The 19,883-nt window shown below is 34.9% G+C and overlaps 3 protein-coding genes across 4 annotated transcripts; 1 reads left to right on the plus strand and 2 right to left on the minus strand.

Moving 5' to 3' along the window:
* Positions 1-497: 497 nt before the first annotated feature.
* Positions 498-5,511, minus strand: LOC145578800 (uncharacterized). The gene is made up of 3 exons (XM_081636101.1): positions 5,245-5,511; positions 4,662-4,783; positions 498-1,001 (listed from the first exon to the last, which is right to left on the minus strand). Exons 1-3 carry the CDS (start codon positions 5,366-5,368, stop codon positions 681-683), a joined length of 567 nt encoding a protein of 188 aa, XP_081492227.1. The 5' UTR covers positions 5,369-5,511; the 3' UTR covers positions 498-680.
* A 1,078-nt stretch (positions 5,512-6,589) lies between these two features.
* Positions 6,590-12,245, minus strand: LOC145578801 (uncharacterized). Of its 2 annotated transcripts, none has more exons than XM_081636103.1 (7): positions 12,083-12,245; positions 10,393-10,829; positions 8,414-8,533; positions 8,226-8,279; positions 7,556-7,719; positions 7,160-7,336; positions 6,590-7,028 (listed from the first exon to the last, which is right to left on the minus strand). In XM_081636103.1, the coding sequence occupies exons 2-7, from the start codon at positions 10,813-10,815 to the stop codon at positions 6,824-6,826; spliced, it is 1,143 nt and encodes a 380-aa protein (XP_081492229.1). In that variant the 5' UTR covers positions 10,816-10,829; positions 12,083-12,245; the 3' UTR covers positions 6,590-6,823. The 2 variants fall into 2 exon arrangements, with proteins under 2 accessions (XP_081492229.1, XP_081492228.1); XM_081636102.1 differs by having other exon boundaries at positions 6,591-7,028; positions 10,393-10,832.
* Positions 12,246-15,419: 3,174 nt separating this feature from the next.
* Positions 15,420-19,564, plus strand: LOC145580005 (uncharacterized). The gene is made up of 6 exons (XM_081637323.1): positions 15,420-15,824; positions 16,390-16,497; positions 17,151-17,312; positions 17,762-17,933; positions 18,874-18,947; positions 19,035-19,564. Exons 1-6 carry the CDS (start codon positions 15,501-15,503, stop codon positions 19,113-19,115), a joined length of 921 nt encoding a protein of 306 aa, XP_081493449.1. The 5' UTR covers positions 15,420-15,500; the 3' UTR covers positions 19,116-19,564.
* Positions 19,565-19,883: the final 319 nt, after the last annotated feature.

Genomic DNA, 19,883 nt, shown 5'->3' on the forward strand with positions numbered 1-19,883 from the left:
AAAATGAACAATATCGTGCAACCCAACAGTGGTATGAATCATTGAATCAAAGCCAAAGGTTCGAGAGTTGGACCTGTGAGCTGATCTATGCTCTTACAAGTTGATAGAGAGGGAATAAAGATGAATACAATTATATCATACTAATGTAAAATAAATAAAGGCGGCGAGTATATTGAGTGTGCAATTACAAGTTGAATGAAATGAACAGACCGAACAAGTGACATGAAAGCCAAAGGTTCGGAAGCTGTACCTGTGAGCTGGTCTAAGCTCTTTCAAATTGCTAGAGAGAGAATTAACAGTGTTTCGGAAGTCATATCCCAATTTCACAACTGAATACGGATGTTCTGCCAGATTGAACTCAGTAAACTTCAGAATACGTGTGTGTGTGTGTGTATATCAGTATATGTGATACTGAAAACAGGGGAGATAAGTTGATAACTAACAGTATCCGCGTTCAAAATCACTCAGTATATTTCCCTATTTCCACAATAACCACGGACTTTATAAGGAATTAATTGATAAAATTTTAATATACACCTTTCTGTTGGTAATCTCAGACATTACAGATTCTCAGAAACCATTTTGTATACATAACAGAAATTATTTAGCACAATGATCCTGTAAAACTTCCATAAACATATATGTGATAAGATAATAAAAATGAATCACTTGGTGGCTCCTCAGTCAGAACTGGTGAGAAGTGAGATTAGGGACTCATACTTGGGAAACTTTGCAAGAAGATCACTTCGCTTTGCTGATTCTGAGTCTTCATACTGGAATGCAGGCGCACAAGTGACCCCCAATAGAGTGTAGTACTTGTCACCATCTCTGGGTGTGACTTCAATATGTGAACCATCTGCAGATATGGTAATATCTTTGGCTGGAAATGAGCCAAACCACATGAGAGGAGGCACAGTGTGCTGTGGTTTCTCATCCTCAAGAAGGTTAGGCCCGACACGAGTTAACTTGACCTGTCCATTCGTTTCATCCAACTCCATCACCTGAAAACAGAGAATTCTCAATTAGATCACAAAGGATGCAAAGAAACAGTTCAGGAGAATGTGCTCTTGTAAAAATTTACTGAGCAAGTGAAACTGAGATAAATATGGAGACGGATACAAACAGATCACCAGAAGCAAGTTATACTCCCTTTAATAACTAATCGAGGCTTGCAAAATACTGACTGAAATTTAGATTCCTCATGTATTTTATCCCAGCTGCTGCCTAACAACGGGGGTTAAGGAAAGGGGAACAAACCAACTAAGGATATCACTGAGATGCCTAACAAAAATAAACCAGGTGCCTTTTATAGGTAGTTATATGGGCGTTTCAAAAGTCCAGGAAATATTGAATCAACCAACTGACATAAAAGTAGAAATTTATTCTATTACCCTTTATTTAGCAACAAAGCTTTCCATGCAGATTGGCTACGCATTAAAAAATCTAACAAAAAGGTTGTTGGTAGCCTGAGGACTTAGTACAGACTACAGAAGTACAGATAGATAGTCTGGTGTTTCTATTAATAGTAAGAGGACTAAAAAACATCAGCTTAACTTATAATCTTTATTTCAAGTAATTTCTGGTAGAGTTTTAAATGGCTAGAAATATAATCCGATTCGTTGTCATACTTCACTTCAACGTAATAACGTGTCAAAAACTCAATATACTGAAAAGCCACAGTCGAAAGTACAATACCTAAAAATTTGGTAAGACTAACGAACCATCTTCTATATTCATTCAAATGTCAGGCTATGTAACTGTAATTAGCTAAATAGCTAATGCCTTTCTAATCTACAATATACAACTTAATGAAGAAACTAGGAAGCAGACATAACCAGAACGTGAGAAGCTATACAGATTATACTAGGGAAAGGTCATGAAAAGATGCATCCAAAGCAGGTTTTTCATAGGTCAGCAACAAAGAAATAAAATGCTTCTCAAGGGACAATCAGTGACACACAACAGCGAATTCTGATAATTGTGCAGTACAAATATACAGAAAATCTTAAAAATGGTCAATGGCTATAAACATTTTCAGTAGTGTCTGGAAATTCACAGATATACGACAAAACTACTTCATCACACAAATCTATCTAAGACAATTCACAGGTGAGGAAGAGTCCCACCCATCCTCACCATAAGTTTTGATAAAGGTGGTATAGGCTGGCAAACTTTATAGGTTACTCCTGCATGCAATCACAAGCAAATTGGTTTTGTAAAGTACCCACCCCCCCCCCCCCCCCCCCTTTTTTTTTTTAAGTAGTCCTCATTGTGAACAATACAGTTTACAGTTTCCTTGCCTCTGTCAGTAATTATAAGATACTGTAGTGGCTTGCTCATTCTACAAATTCTCATCTATTAAGAGCCTCTTTGGCTCTTTTCCTCAAATGTTTTTGTCTTTAAAAAATTGAAATATCCCAACCGATGATTTTATCTATTGGAAATTAGATAAAGTCTTCCACCCACGAGGAGGCAAAAGATTATTGTTTGACTTCGAAACAAGGAGATGTAGCACATTAGTGATTGTATGTCAGTAGAAATTAATGTGAATTTCTCACCTAAATTCCCTCCTTAAATTAAGCCTACCCAAAAAACAAAACAAAAAAAAACCTCAGATATTAATGTGCTGCTAGATTAGGTACTGCATCTGCCAAAACTAATTACTTGTATATAGTTCTGATACCAACGTGTAAAAAAAACCGGTATTTACAGATATTGGGCATAACTCAATCTTGTAAGCATACAAATAAATTATCCAGGTTCTTGTAGAAATTGGAATCACAAAACTTCCTACTTCTCGTTAATCTGGTTCGCCTACCAAGGTTTTGATTTCTAAAACTACCCTCTAGTGTTCCACAACTCAAGAACCACTTCTCACTCTTTCTATGTGGATTTGCAATAGATAGGGAAGATCTCTAAATTCCATTAATTTTGTTTAGCCTACTGAGTACTGACTCCATTATCGTAGGATTGGGGTGGAAAGGAATGGTTTCAAAACCCTAAAGTTTATCTTTATCTCTTGATCAATTTGCTCTTGACTACCACTACAGCATATTTCAATTCTAATGACTCGGTAGGCCTGTTAAGATTGTTATGGTTCCAAACAGTTTATGACCCCAAGATACACCCCTGACATCTACTTCAAATTGATAAAATAAAATTTCCCAAATCTGGTCCAAAAATGTGGATTATAGCTTTCAGTTTTACAGAATATTCGACTATTTCAAACCTGAAAAGGATAAAGGACGAGGGGTTTCTCATGGACCTAAAGAGACCCTGAGAGGTCATTTAGGTGGTTGGAACCATCCCCTTTGCCTCTTAACTAGCATTTATCTAATTACACACATGCCTTTCGTTATTAACTTAAGGCAACCACGAGGATTTGTGTGATCGACTAGTGGGCATATATGGTTTCATACAAACCTAATGCATCCCCCATCATCACTTGAGTTTTCAACACCATGCCTCAATATCTTTTTTTAAAAAAAAGGTTTGTTTTCATGTATCAACCTTCAAATATAGCTTCCAGAGAACATTTTTTAGCACAACAAGGTTAGACATCAAGGTTTTTCCTGAAGTTCTCAAAGGACCGCAAGAGGCCTATTTGGTGCTGGGAACCATCTAATTCATGCCTTGGCCATGACTTTGCATCCCTCATAATTATTTCATGCTATGCTTTGCCTTACATCTTCAATAAGGTGAGGCAAGACGCTACCCTCTATTTCCATAATAAGCTTTTAAGAATGAGGTGTCCTCGTGCCCATATCTCATTCATAGGTCTAGTGGTGGCATGCCTTGGCTGGCAGTGCCCATGCCTTGGCATGACTGGGCATGAGCAAAAGCATAAAACCAACACTAATATATATCTCAAATTGACTTTCAATAGCATCTACCACTCACTCATGAGGATATTTTAAACTGAAAACCCTACTCAATCACCCCCACAAAAGACGATTATAAAGATTAATTACTCTTGCGACTGGCGATCACACCAGCAGTTGTGCGAGCTCCAAATCAAAAAACCAAACAAGAGCTAGGATGAAGACATCACCATGTAACAAAAAATTCTTGTATTACCCCAAATTAATTTTACCTTGAACATGAATATATCGTCAACATCACATGTGTCGATATTAAATGGTAGTCCAACCCGTAGACATAACTCACATAAGTGATAGGTACAACTAACATAGTCTTCCTTTCATTAAGATGTCATTTAGTTAAAAGTCAAGTACCCGTACCCCAATTAGACTAAATCATCAACTCATCAAGGATCATAGCAAGTATAATTAAGCAACTAACATCAACTCCTTGACTCCGTTCCTCGTGACATTGTCAAAAGTCCATAAAAATATATACAAAGATCAAAATTCTCCGTCTATAGGACTCACACGATAACAAAGTAGGGATCCATTTACTCATGTCCTCATTGGTCGTAGTACACATGTGCTATGAAACATGTGCTATGGTAGAGAAGAAACTCTTTCAGCAGAGAGCCTATGTCAATCTCAAAAATACACCACACTAGTTACATTCAGTCACACCCACGTCCCACGTGCCTAACCTAAGTATTTATATGCTTACTCATTAGAGTCCCATGATCTACAAAAGCAAGAAGCATGTAGCATCAAAAAGATTCTAGCATACAGATTAAACCTTACCGTAATCGGCTCACCCGTGTAATGGTCAAAGGTTTCAGCACAAGGAATACGATGAATTTTCGCCACGCTCCCAGAAGGCAGCATGAAGTAAATGGCAGTGCTGACGGCTCGATCCACCTTGTCTGAACATCAACAAAACTCCTAGAAAATCATAAACCAATATTTTGGCACCCATGACTTCACTTATCACTAAACACAACAAAACAATCACAATACAAGAACTTACTGCCCCATTTCATAATTTTACCTATACTATACATCATTAGTGTTGGGTACTTTAATGCAATTAACCCAAAATGCTATTGAAATTAATTGACAATTAAAACATTCCAACTAATGCTCCTTCCATCCCACTTTAATAGACCACATAATTCGATAATTTATACTCCATATGATTGAACCAAATAACACAATTTCAAAGCTACAAGTATTGGGGTTTGGGAGATGAAACAAAAAACTTAAACTTGAATAATTCAGCAAATTAAATGCATATCAAACATCAACAACTGTTTAACCAAAAAGGGGTGAAATTATAATATAAAGTGTAAGGAAAAAGATAGATATTATAAGGGTTAGAACTTACATTGAGGAGGAAGGAGAGATTTAGAGAGAGAAACAGAGTTATCTCTGAATGTCTCAAAGTAAAACCCACCATCTGGGTGTGGTGTTAAATTCAATTTCTCCACAATTTCTGATGCCCTCAACATCTTCTTCAAACAAATTCAAATAAACAATTTGCAATTTGATGATAATTTCTGAAGAAGATTGTAGAGAATAGAGAGTGATAATTTGATGATACGAGGAGTAGATAACTTATCCTTGTATTATGAAGATGAACTTATTTGAAAATTAAAGCCGTCGGTTGTCTAAAGCGTTGGTGTTTTCTTCGACTTATTTTGACACTTCGAAATTATCTATAATATTACTCCGTTTATTCTAGGATAGAAAGGTGTGATTGAAAATATTAAAACTTAATTATAGAGCAGAATTTATTTCGAAAAAAACACACCGTTAATAATTAATAATGAAGTTCCAAGTATCTTGCCATTAAGAAAATTTTACATTTAGTACTTGAGGTCTAAAATGTACTATAGTTGTTTTATTTTGGGTACCTTACTCTAAATACCGATATTACCTAATACAAAGTATTTTGTATAAAATAAATAGTTAGGGAGTTTTTATAAATTGTAGATAAAATTGCTCTTTAAACAAAATATCAATGCCGACTTAGAGATGGAAATACCCAACGGAGGATCCGACCACCCGGTCCATCCGCTTTATTAAACGGGTGAAAAACCCGATTTATATGGATGAGAGGCGGGTGACGGGTGAATCAGGTGATGGATCGGGTCGGATTCGGGTGGTGGTTAATCCCATCCGTCACCCATCCATCCATCCGTTTAGTATTATAAATATTCTTATTTTTTAAAAATAAATATAAATATCTTATACATATATAATATTTGCATATTAGAAGTTACATGGTATGATTATATTTTATTTTTTATGTTAATATTTGACATATCACAATTATTTTACAATAATTATTTTAATATTAAAGGGTCAAAATAGTTTTCTCAAGTTTTTTTTATCTAAAATTAATTTTTATTCACCCACCCGTTTACCACCCGGCCCATCCGTTTCACCCGCGGATGATGGATGGATTGATTTTGGGTGATGTATTGTGCGGGTGACGGATGGATCGGGTGAAACGGATGGATGCGGGTGACAAATGCGGGTGGAGCTCCACCCGATCCAAACCCGATCCATTTCCATCCCTAAATGCCGTATAAGTCACTCATAAAGTCATATATCATACAGAGTAATGCATAAAATGGAAAGAAAAAAAAAAAAAGTTAGGTTTTTTATTAGGATTAACAATTCTCACCGTACATGACTCAATCATGAACAAGAAGTTATTTCCAAGAAAAAATCTAAAGAATAAGGTATAGTATTACTGTATTACATTTACATGGTAAGCAACTAAGCATAGCACAAGTTTGGTTCAATCTACAACACTGTACAAATATTTGTCTACCTACTTAAAACTTTCAACCCACTATGTAGTGTTAAACTCGGAAGTTTTCTATGGTCATTCAGAAATTCCTATAGCCTGTGTATTCGATCATGGAATGGTGAAACGGGTAGCTACCTTACGGCACTCATCTTTTGTAAAGCTCAGCAACCCAAGGCGCAAGTTCCATGTTATCTGGTGTCCTTGGATTGACGGAATAGTAATCTGACCAGTAAAAATGCTGTTTCTCAGTGAATCTTCCATCAGAATACAAATTCAATGGTAACCAACCAAGACCCCCGTTCATATTTCTTTTCTGCTCTCTAGGATAAGCCAATGGTGCCTGCACATACCTGCATAACAGGAAAATTCGAGGACAAACTGACAGCGGGAGAGACACTAACTTTTGAATCATGATGATGCAAGTCAGGCAACATGGGAATTACTCGAAAGCCAAGGACCAAAGTTAAGATGAGGGACATACCTGATCCCATCAAGAGTAGCATCCCAGCCAAAATGGGTGTGGCCAAACACATGACATGCAGCTTTGCTCCCCTCAGCACCGTGTATAGATCTGATTCGAGCCTCAAGAAAGTTGGAACCGATGATTTTAGGAAGGTTTGGATAGTAAAGCATTCTTTTCTCTGGACATAGGTCTAGCCTGTGAGAATTTAGAACATAAGACAAATTGCCAGCATAAAATGGCACTCCATATCATAAACATTCTCACCCTTCCAAGAGAAAAATAAAGTAAAATCCTTGGAGGATGTAGTCATGTAGATAGGAATATGTAACAGAAATAGCCTGGAATTGTACAAATACTTAACAGTGATAGAAAGAATGGCGGATATAAATGAGAAACTCTTATCTTAAAACTAACCTAGGAACATAGTGGGAAAATGTAATTACTTTTTCACATTTTCTCTGGATCTCTTTTATTGCATGGGCATGTTTCTCATTCATTGCATCAAAATGGCAAGCAAGAGAATCATCCCTATCACAGAGCTCAGCAGGCCATCTGCACGCATGAAAATCTTTACATACCTAAAAAAGATGTCCGCAGAACAAGTAGCACGATTAGACTTTTCACACAAGCCTAAATCAGGAAATTTAATTTGCGAAAGAAATTTACATCATCAACCATGAGGAGAAGGAGAAAGAAAAATACCGATGCATATAAAACTATTTATCAATGCACAAACACAACCAAAGGGAAACATTTGTCGAAACCACAAATATAAAGGTCAATCTCTTTCTAATACATCCAGCTAAATGAAGTTCTTCCAATATGGAGTAAGTGAAGGTTATTTTCCAAAAAAATAGGAGCAACTGATCACTGAGGATAACTACTAGCTCTACAGCTTGTTGGTCTCACTAGGATGGTTTATCATCATACAGGAATGCACAAGATTATCTATCCTAGCTAGCCTAATAAATAGAGCACTAACTGGCATCAGAATCCAACAGTAACATACATTGTACATTACCAAAGCTATTAATAATCAGAGCAAAAATATTCAGCAATGTTCACAAGGTTAAGAATGATTTACCATCTTCAAGGAAGGAACTCTCACCCCAGTTATATCCTGCTCTGTATCGAAACTCTGAAATGCATAAAGCTCTAATCAGAAAGCAGTAAAAAATTATTAAGCAATTCAATTCAACCATAACAACATGGGAAAAATTGATCCAAGAAACACAAACCAGAAAGTGAACCAAAAGAGATAGCTCAACTTACCTCATGATGCCATGAGAAGAGGGGTATGATTCCCAAGTCACCTACGATCAAAGGCCTTGATTCCACTCCAAGTTCACCACATGCGCGAAGCAGCGCATTGAGCTTGTCAAGTGAATCAAGCTGGACGAATATTACTAGCATAAGCAATTATAGTTTTTAAAATACTTAATATTGCCCAAAGCAATAAGCTAGACATGCAGGGTCATAAGAAGTCCAGAACTATATAAACCCAAGATACCCTGCAGCAGCTAATAAAACAATTTTTACTATGCTTTACCAGGTACAATGCAAATAATATTGAAGAAGTACAGAAAATTTCAAGCCATACAAGCAGGGTCTTTATGGCTCATAAGGTACAAGGGTTAAACATAGCAGTGGGTGCTTCTGAAAAAAAAAAAAAAAAAACAGTTATCGTGACACAACGGAAGAATAGTGAATTTTTATGTTTGTGGAAGATCAAATTCAAAGAAAATCATAAGATTTTTAATGAGTTAACCAGGGTTGTTTGGGCAAAACAACTGTAGGACAGCATTGGGCTGTGCTCGAAGTATCATTAGTTTGATGGGTAAAGAGTGCAATAACTTTTTTCTCATGCCAGAAAATTTACACTCAGATACTTTAATCCAGCATAATCTAATTATCTAAGAGACACAAGGTGCACCGCACATCAATCTCCTATACTTACTAATTCTCCTCTTTCTTAATTCAGCATCATTGGCACCAACACCAAAGGTCGGCTATATAAATCTCCTGGTCATTCCACCCATACAATATCCTTTTCAAATTTATAAGAACCTAGATTATACGGTTCATTGTGCCTTAGAAAAAAAATTCATAAATAATTGGCTGTTCAACACAACATTACAAGCATTCAAACAGATCACCGACGCTTTGTGAAATTCCCCGCAGTTCATCAAGAACCTGCTCATAATTAACCTTTACATATCATTCCAACTCAAATATGTTTGCATGTTTCAAGTGAAATCACCGCCTTCACCGCTTCACATGGTGCATGTATCGTTCAACACATAATAAGTTTTACAAAATAAACAAAGGCTAATAACTAAACCAAGCCTATCATTTTCAGAAAATGCATGCATTCCTTCTTGATTTTAATATTCTCCCAACAGTACCTAGTACCTACCAGGACTACTATTCTTTTAGCATTTCCCCAATGGTATCATTATCGCATACATTCTTTCTTTCAGCATTTCCTTAATAAAACCTTTTCAATTCAATGTACATTATGCACCAATTTGCTATTTGATAAGATTGGAGACCAATGAACATCAGCATTACCCAAATGCCTCTAAAGGGGACTTTTCCCCCGGGTTAGAAATTGTTTTTTCTTTTTTTTTTTTTTTGGTTGCAATACAAACAAATCTACTTTCTATAGACCCTTGACGCTAAATGCAATGACTGAGTTCTATCTTACAATTAAAAAAGTGAGAGTACGCATTTTGATGAGTCATGTTCATTAAGTTCATTTCAAAATCCAAAACTATAGTGACCTTTTACTCGGTCAGAATGGTCAACTCATAGGTAAGAGACTATCTCCCTCTAAACAAAGTCTCCAAATTCCAAACATGGGAATTTCTTCATAACTTGACTATATTCACAATTATCATAGATGTTTATAGGTTTTGTGGCTGCTTAAACAATATCGATATGCAAATGCAAGTAAACATGATCAAGAGTAAAGCATATAGTAGTATTTCCCAATATTAAAAACTAGGGTATTAAGAGTTTAGATTTTTTTTTTAAAAAAAAAAAGGGGGGGGGGGGGGGGGGGGGGGAGGGGGGTCTGGGAGAGCACTAAGCCACTAATTACATAACTAGTAGTAATCCCTAAAGGATAAAAGAAAGGAACATAAACAAGTCAGGAGTCTTTTTTTAAGTCTCCAATGGTATTTATATGGAAAAAACAGGAAAGAAAAATGAAAGTAACAAGAAAAGTAAACAAGAATAATGATTCTTACAAAGTCTTTTTTATCTTTGCGACACCAAAGATCATGATTTCCAGGCACATAGAAAACATGCTTGAATTTATTTGTTAATATAGACATAGTCAAGGTGAACCTATCGTATGTCTCGGCCACATCACCCGCAACAAGAAGAATATCATCCTGGTGGCTTGATGAAGAAATGCACTTTACCCACGCCATGTTCTCTGCATAATCAGTATGCAAGTCTGAGACCACAAAGACCCGAATATCCTTCATTTCTCTATGCATTGAAGCATATATCCTAGAATTTCTAGTACCGACCCTATTAATTTTGCACCTGGAATTTTTCCATGTAAGCTCTCTTGATGAACTGCTTGCAAACTGACTAGAATGCAACACGCCTTTCAAAGATAACGAAGATCCTCCTATCATTAGGCAACTCCAAAGTGTCGACATATCCAACTTCTAAGCTACTAGGAAAAGAAAAACAACACAAATATAAATATCTTAAATCTTATACATTATGTTTATTCAACACAAACAAAAGGATTCTCAACTGTAATTGGTGGCGAATCTAACATTTTATATAAGTGGGTTCAAATTAAGTCAAAATTAAATACATTGTATTATAATTAATTACAAATTAACAAATTACAAGAAACTACGTATATATTAAATAACACATTATTGGCCCATATAATTATAAGTATTAATAAACTAATTATAATTTTATATCATTTTTCTCATATTATATAATTCTATGTTAAATAATTATATCTTATCTTACAAAATAAGAGGGGGCGATTGACCCCATTACATCGAACATAGATCCGCCCCTAACTGTAAGTCTCTAATCAATGAAATTCGGAAACTGCATATGATAAGCAATGGCAAGCCGCGAGTATAATGGTACTTGCCATTTTCATTATGCTACATATTGCATGCTAAGACCATTGAGGGAGTGAAAGACTGTAATCAGAATGACTTTTACTTATACCTTAGCATTGGACCAATGAAACTTGAGGGAGTTGAAAATTTTAGTGTTCTCTCCACCTGGCCTATATAGTACTTCGTATTATCTTATTGGACAATATTATTAGGTCTTATCAGACATTAATACCTTATTAGCCTTATCTTATCTAAATTTATTGGCCTAATACATGACCAAATCCCTAATGAGTAGTTGAGTACCAGAGTAATCTATCCTATACTTCCTATTTTAGGAAATCCCAAGTCCCAACATAAGCCAGTTTTCATGTTTAACAAGCTATATTATGGATTCCATCATATTATTTTTACGACTAATTTGGTAGGCGGTAATAAACGGTGGTAACATCATATTATTTTTACGACTAATTTGGTAGGCAGTAATAAATGGTGGTAACGGAAATGAATCCGTATAAAAGTCTTATGCTAATGCACATAGTAATGCAGCCTATGCAGGGCATCATTACTTCTAACCAAAACAAAAATGCAAGATAACAAGAATTAAGCATCACAAAAGGGATCAAAATTGATAAACAAACAGGGCAGAAATTCAAATTGATTAAATGGGCATCTATAAACAAGAATTAAGCATCAAAAAACATAACAAAATTGAACAAAATTACACAAACAATAAAGAAATGGAAAACATGGTTAATACTATGAAAGTATAAAAGATTGACCATGAAATTACATTAGAAGAACCAAGAAAGAGAGAATGTAAGAGATGAGAAAATACCCAGAAAGTTAAAAGGGAATTAACGAATTGTGGCGGTGCAAACTTCAATGGCGTCGGCAAAGTGCTAATTTTTGGAATGCAGGTGATGATTGAACTTGAACCCCAAATGAAAGTTTTGAGCGTTGATAACCATAAGCTTTCCCAAGGTTATAGTTTTTTTTTTTTTCCCAAGGTTATAGTTAGTAAATGACTAATGAGAGGTAAGGAGTTGAGCACATTTTAGGTATGTGTAATTTGAATTTGGATGCCGGGTCTTTGATGGGTATGAGATGGAAATAAGGATAAGGATAAATAAATTTCGAAATAATAAGATGGATAAGAATAAATAATAATTATTTCTTATTTGGAAGATAGAAATAAGATTGGAAAAGTAACTGAATTAAATAACTAAAAAATTTAATGTTCGAATAATTTGACTTTTGCATAATTTTAGATATAGTTTAGTAGTTTGGTTGTCAACTTGCCATAAATAAAAAGATTGATGTGTTTTCATATTTTTTTTTTCTCCATAAATCATCTATAATGATACTCCCTCCTTTTTAAAATACTTGCTCCATTTTCTTTTTGCGGCCATTTTTAAATACTTGCTCTATTTCCTTATTTGGAAAACTTTTACAATATTTAATTAATTTCTCTTACCAAGTGGACCCAACAATATTAATTCTATATTCTCTCTCTTTCAATTCTCTCCTCTACTTTTGGTTTTTTTACAATTTTTTATTGTTCCACCAACCCCTTTACCTCCATGTTTTATTACTTTCTCCAATTTCTCCTAAAACTCCGTGCATGGAGAAATGGAGTAAGTATTTAAAAATGGAGGGAGTAATAGGCAATAAGCATTGTGCCAAATCTTGGTTATCGGGCTATGGAGGCATGAACTTTGGTGACAAATTGACTTCAATCAAAATTAAAAAAGATGAACGATTTTCATTAAAAATGCTTCGAGATGTAAAATTTCTCTAATTACACCCCTAATGAATTTTTTCTCAAATCTCAATCTACCACCTGTCAGTAGTACAATTGCGGCCTATTTTTTGCTTCTAGTTAATCTGAACAAAACCGCTAAAATTAGCGATTAAGAAAGGTAAATTGGCAGATGAATTTACGGTTTTCAGGTAAATGAATTACTAATTCAATCAGCAACTTAGGGCATGTTCACATTTGCTTAATTTCAGTTCAGTTTAGTTCAGCTCCAAACAGTTCAGTTCAGTTCAGCTCTAATCAATTCAATTCAGCTCCTAATTTCTCTCTCTCATAAAATATTCATTTCAGCTCAGTTCAGCTCCAATCAGTTCCGTTCCAATTAGTTCAGTTCAGCTCAGTTCAGTAAATGTAAATAGGCCCTTAATATAGAAAAGATATCCACTTCCGATTGAATTTAGCAATTCAATCTTGGATAATTAGGTAAAGTCACCAATTGAGTTAGTAGGTTGGTCCAAGATAAAACCACAATTTTGATTTTATTCGACATTACTATGGTTTTTAGTTTTTTATTTTATTTTATTTTAAAAGTTATATGATATATTTCATAAAAAGAATAAAAAATTAGTCAGAATCACCGTTATTTTACTATCAAAAACAAATTTTAAACTAATTTTTGTGGTTTTATGTTTTTTAACTTTAGTTTTCAAAAACAAAAACTAAAAATGAAGACAAACGAGCCATTAAAAAAAGGATCTGTTTGTAAAAAATAATTTTCTTTTAATTCTCCATTTTCCTTTGTTTGTTTAATTATTTAATAGATGGTGGAAAACAATCTTTCATATGTGGAAAATTATTTTTTAGAGAAAGGATATTAATTTCTTTTTGTAAATAAGGACTATAAGGTACATAGTATGTCACATTTTTCATTGTACTTTTTAGTTCTCTATTTTATCTCCTCTATCATTTCCCTCATTTTTACTTTCATTTTCCTATTTCTCCATAAGTTATCCTATCATCAAACAAACCCTTTTCATTATCAGGTGTTCCATTGAAAATTGTTTTTCTTTAGAAAAATGATTTTACAAATGGAACCTAAGTTTAATATTCGTATCGGTTAGCATAGAAGGTAGGTAGGGAACTAGATAGTAACTATATAATACAATACAAGTAATGACCCGAAACAGCATTCAGGCCAAAAACTAGTTAAAACAAATGGAGCATCTTCTACCATTAGCGATGGAAAATCTTACAAAATACGGGGTATACTGTATGTATAGTACTTGTAGTATAATAAACTTATACGAGTAGTAGTTGTAGAGAGTAGGGCTGTGCACAGTGTGGTATGTGGTTTTTTTCCAAATCGCATACAAACAGCACCAAACCGCAATTCTATACAAACAACACCAAACCATACCGCTAAATACGGTTTGCGATTTTTCCACAATTTTTTTACCTCACAAATAATAATTAAAAAAAATAGTTTTATTTTGTGATTATGGAGTTATAAAGCAAATATTAAAACTCATTTTTTTAATTCTTAATTAACTTATACTCAAATATTATGTCATATAGACTCTAAGTCTCTGAGAAGAAACAGAACCTATCCACCTTCAAAAGCGATTAACAATTCTAGTAAAGTCAAAAGTCCTACTTATATCCAACATCAAAATAAACTAATAATGTTTAATATCTTTTATTTTTATATTTGTTTATAAAAATCTATAACTAATACTAAAGTAATTACAGCTAACATCTCCACTGTACATGTGTCACCTTCTTATAAAATTTTTTCCCTCCTACACTATTTGTGACATCATTCTTTTTTTTTTTTCAAAATAAAGCTAATATTTGAAAATTATTGATTAATTATACATTTTTCTAAAAGCTTTTATGACTAAAATGACTAATTACATAATTTATTTGTGATAGTAGAGTTCGGATTATTTTTCCCTCTTTATTAATTGTTCAAATTTTCTATAATGAATAAAAAACAAATGCTAACATTTTAAAAAATTTATTATAAGTTAATTAGAATAATTTTTAGCTTAATTAATCTAACTAAAGGGATAGATCACGATTTACTATATTTTGCTTAAAATATTTATATTACACACATACAATAAGTTTTTAATTATTTAAATCATGTATCGCACGGAATTAACCTATATATATTATAACATTGATTTTACGATTTGCGGTGTGGTTTGGTTTGATTTTTTTTTTAAAACTGCAACAAAATGCAAAACCATAAATTGGTCAAATTTAAAAACCGCACCGCAATTCTGAAACCGCAAATCGCTATACTCTGCACACCCCTGGTAGAGAGTCCAAGTGGCAGGTGAAAATGAAGTGTACGTGGTAGACTCCTCGAAACCCCCCCCCCCCCCCCCCCCCCCCCCCCCCCCCACTCTTCTCCCGCATCCTCCAAACTTTGTCGTTGACACTCCAAATCCACTCTTCTCTGCAAATCACCACTCTCTCCACCACCGCAATCATGTATCGCACGGCGGCGAATCGCCTCCTCTCCCACTCTCTCCGATCACTCACAACCACAGTCAACATTCATCCTTGTTCTCGTTTTTCTACTTCCTCTTCTAATCCCTCCTTTTCTTCCTCTAACCCTAACCCTAATCCTAATATTCCTCATTTTAATTCTACTCAATCAGAAACCCCTAATTTCTCCGACCATTCTTCGTCTTCTCAAACGACGTCGTCTTCGTCTTCGTCATCATCGGAAGAAGAACCTCGCTCTAGACGCCCTGTTGTGGAGTACGAAGAGGAGCAAGCTCGTGTTCTTCAAGCTTCTCTCCGTCACGTGGTATGCACGTGCCCCCAATTTCATTTTAGCTTATTTGCATTTTCGGGTTCGGGATCATGTATTTGGGTTTAAGTAATTGCATTAATCTAAAGTTAATGTTCTCTCACAATATATTGTTTTACTTTTATTTTTTAAATTATAAAAGTGAAATAGTAAAGTGACACGAAAACAAATGCATAAAGTTGTGAGAGAGATTGATTTGAAATGTTAATGTCGGAGATTAACTGGGTCTACCTCTCTAAGGGAGAATTCAAGTTGATAAGTCCTGGATTTTTGAAAATATTGTTACAATGCAGTGAATCAGTCATAATTATTATAAATTTTAATCATGATAATAATCATAATAGTAATAATGCAGTTTCATTTTTTTGATTTTTTGGGGAAGAAAATTATGGGTCTTAGTTTTCCTGTTATGTACTGGTACTACATTTTCACAGGATTCGAGCTCCAATTATATATATTATAGTTGAAATGTTGAATTTTGTTTAGTTTTAGAGTGGAATTGATGACTGATATGTTAGCCAGTGGAATGTTGAGGGGTTAAAGTTGTGATTGTGTATACCAGGAGAGTTTGGGATGGACTGAGACGGCGATGTTGGCGGGCGCGAGGGAGATTGGACTCTCTCCCTCCATTGTTGGATCCTTCCCTAGGAAAGAAGCTGCACTTGTTGAGGTATTGCTTTTGATTTTTTTTTTTTTTTTTCTAATTTATAATCATGCTGCTTTTGAATGTTCTTGTGCATCTGATGAAAATTGGCAACATAACAAAGATGTGGCCTAGTGGCTAGTAAAAGTTATGGTCTCTCTTTTGTAGAACATATGATTTGCTAATGATTTTGGAATGACATAGGTATTCGGTTTTTTACGTTTTGTTTCATGTCTAATGCTTAGAAGAAAGAAAATGATTTGGCATGTATGAAGCTAAAGTTTTCCACATTGCAAAGAATGATGATGCTTAAAAACAATGTTGGAATGCTTTGCATTTATTCTTGCTTGCCTGATTGGCTGAGTTACCACCTTGTCACAAGATCCAACCAATACTCAAAACGTTGGATAGGATTGCTAGGGTATTGAGAGTTTCCTTGCTAAATGTATCAATCGGGGGGTTTTATATTTTACTTGTTAGGGGTAGTGGAAAAAACACAAAGCTCTTACCAGTGTTACAACCTTTTAGTATGACAAAGATTGTCTTGTTTCAGCCGCTCATAATTAGTGAAACCTAATAAAAATTGTGTGTTTTCAATTAGCTATGTAGTGTGTGTTTTTGTTTATCATATATCATACATGCCTATCCATTTTAAAAAACTTCCCCCCTTGCCTTTGCAGTATTTCATGGATGAGTGTTTGGAAAGACTTATTGATATAATTGAGTCTGACATGGAGCTGAAAAACTTGATTCCCAGTCAGCGCATATCAAAACTTGTGAGGATTCGTCTGGAAATGCAGGCTCCATATATATCAAAATGGGCCCAGGCTCTTAGTATTCAGGTATATTTTTTTTCCTATCACTTGCTGACTTGAATGTGCCATTTTCTTGTTATCATTTTTTATTCCAAGTCAATGAATTAGGATAGGCTTGCTATATCTAAGGTTTATGAATGACACTTACAATCTGAACCACAATAACGGGGGAAGAAAAGGCAAGGCTCTTATAAGTATCTCTATTGTGATCCGACCAAAAAAGAAGAAGACTATTAAAAATTGTCTGGGAGGAATTTAATAAACATTATTTGGACCCAAGCACCCATGACTCATTCCTAAAGAATGCATGTTACCTAATATTCCTATGTGAAAACATGGGCGAAGTTAGCTTCTATAATAGGCAGGCCGTAATATATTGTATGTGCTTTAAGTCGATTACTTCATATTATTTTAAGTATTTGCAACTTTCTTGAGTTTGTGATAGTTGATCATAAGTTCTGTGTTTTGATTAATAGGCGCTACCAACAAATGTCCCTACAAGCTTTAAGCAACGTGCTGCTTTGATTGATGAGATTTGGCATGCTGCTGGTGATGATACCTCTGATTTTGATTGGTATGTGAAGCGTACTGTGCTTGGTGGAATATACTCCACAACTGAGGTTTACATGTTGACTGATAAAACTCCAGGTTTCTTCAACTCTTCTGTGTGTGTAATTTGTTGTCTGGACGTTCTTCATAATTTTCTGTAATTTTATTTTTATTTTTTAAGACTATCTCTATGCTAATGACTTGGTTTTGATATTCCTAGGAAGGTTTGACATATCTTTATATACATGTAATAGTAGTTGCCATAACTTTCAATTTGCTGTATAGTGGAGCAGTACCATGGAATCTATTGCATGGCCTTATCTCTTTGTAGGATTAGATCTTAAGGAGAGTAATTTCTTAAGTGTTACGCTTGGTATTACCAGAGAAATCTTACAGGACTAGAGTAGCTGGTAGTGAGGACAATTATTAGCTACCATAAAGCTGGTTGAAATATGGCACCTTAACTCTGCTCAGTGTTTGGCTTTATATTTCTTTTCAACTATTACATCATTGTGAAATGCCTGATGATTGACTTAGATGCAACAGCACTGATTGCTGTACCGACTTGATCACCTGATTAAAACCTTTACTATGGATAGGAGGATGTTTTTTCTTGCTAGTTTGCCATGGATCATCCACTGTTTTCTCTCTTCTTTTTTTTACCCTATTTTTTCCCCTCTATTTTAAAAGTCGTTATTCATAGACACCAAGAATATATGCCTTTTGGGTCTTGCATGACTGTCTATTCTTGTATTCGGATTTAGATGTATGCCTGCAATGAGGAAGGGCTGGCTGTAGAGAATAGCTTCTTCTGTATACAGTGTAGTAGGGGAAGAGCAGTAATGGAGAAGGGAGGGACAAAGTACAGTTTGATGTTGTGAATTCTTACTTGAGATTGAGGAAATATAATGTGGACTGTGGAGTATATACTATTGGGTGTCTGCGGTTGCTAGAGGTCATTCCCAAATTAGAAGAGTGTAGAGTATGCCTTAATTTCAACTCTGATACCTTCTGACCCTAAGCACGCAATTTGTTCCAGATTTTCGTGACACATGGGCATTCCTGGATGCGAGAGTTAGAGATGCCTTTGATTTAAAGAAGACCCTTCAAGAGGTTTGCTGTTTTTTGTTTTTTTTTTTTCCTTTATTTTTGTTTTCTGGATTGAGTAGGAAACCTTATCACTAGCGTAATAATCCACAGGCTCAGTACTTAGCGGAAGCTGTAGGTGCAGGCTTGGGTGGCTCATTTCAGGGACTAGTGAAAGGAGTTTTCAAAAGATGATCCTCCTTCAACCTGAAGAATTACTCAATAACATGTAGCTGCATAATTAAATGGATATGCTCAAATTTGATGAGGTTCTTTGAAGCAACCTGTCCAACTTTTACATAGGATTTATGAACTTGCCTTGTGTTTCAGGCTACTTGTGCCTTTTGGTAGGTTAAAAGTTATATCAAAATTGTTACATTGTTGGTCGTTCTGCTGCTTCTGCATGTTGGTGACCAGAAGTATACTAGAGGATGAAATTAAGAGATAGGATGCATTTTCGTTTCCATGCTATATCACATATTGATTTTTTTATTTTTTTATTTTTTTTTGTAGTAAATGGATGGATGAGCTAATAATGTCCCTCTGTGGTTGGAGTTGAAAAAACTCTTGTTTATTACTCTGCCAGTTTGATGTATGACTTTTTTTGTTATTTATTTTTATTATGGAAGCAACATGTTCACTTATTCCTGGCTTTTTTTTTTTGTTTTTTATTTTTATTTTTTGGTGTAAATTGGTTGAGTTCATATGTGGCGAGGAAACTTTGTAAAATAAAAAAACTTCTGGGAAGGGAGCCATTTTGATTGTAAAAACTGCAGTTGAATGGGGTATAGGAGTATTCCTCATGCTGAAGGCGACTCTCTGTAATTGAGGGTTATAACCCTCATAGCTGAAGGCGACTCTTTGTAATTGAGGGTTATATCGTCTACAGTTAAGAAGTGCATTGAATCTTGAATAATTTAAGATGTAAGCACTGAACTGAGATGGAAGTTTGTTGAACTCCCG

Source organism: Chenopodium album, chromosome 14 (assembly GCF_948465745.1).
Source record: "Chenopodium album chromosome 14, dcCheAlbu1.1, whole genome shotgun sequence".
Lineage (NCBI taxonomy): Eukaryota > Viridiplantae > Streptophyta > Magnoliopsida > Caryophyllales > Amaranthaceae > Chenopodium > Chenopodium album.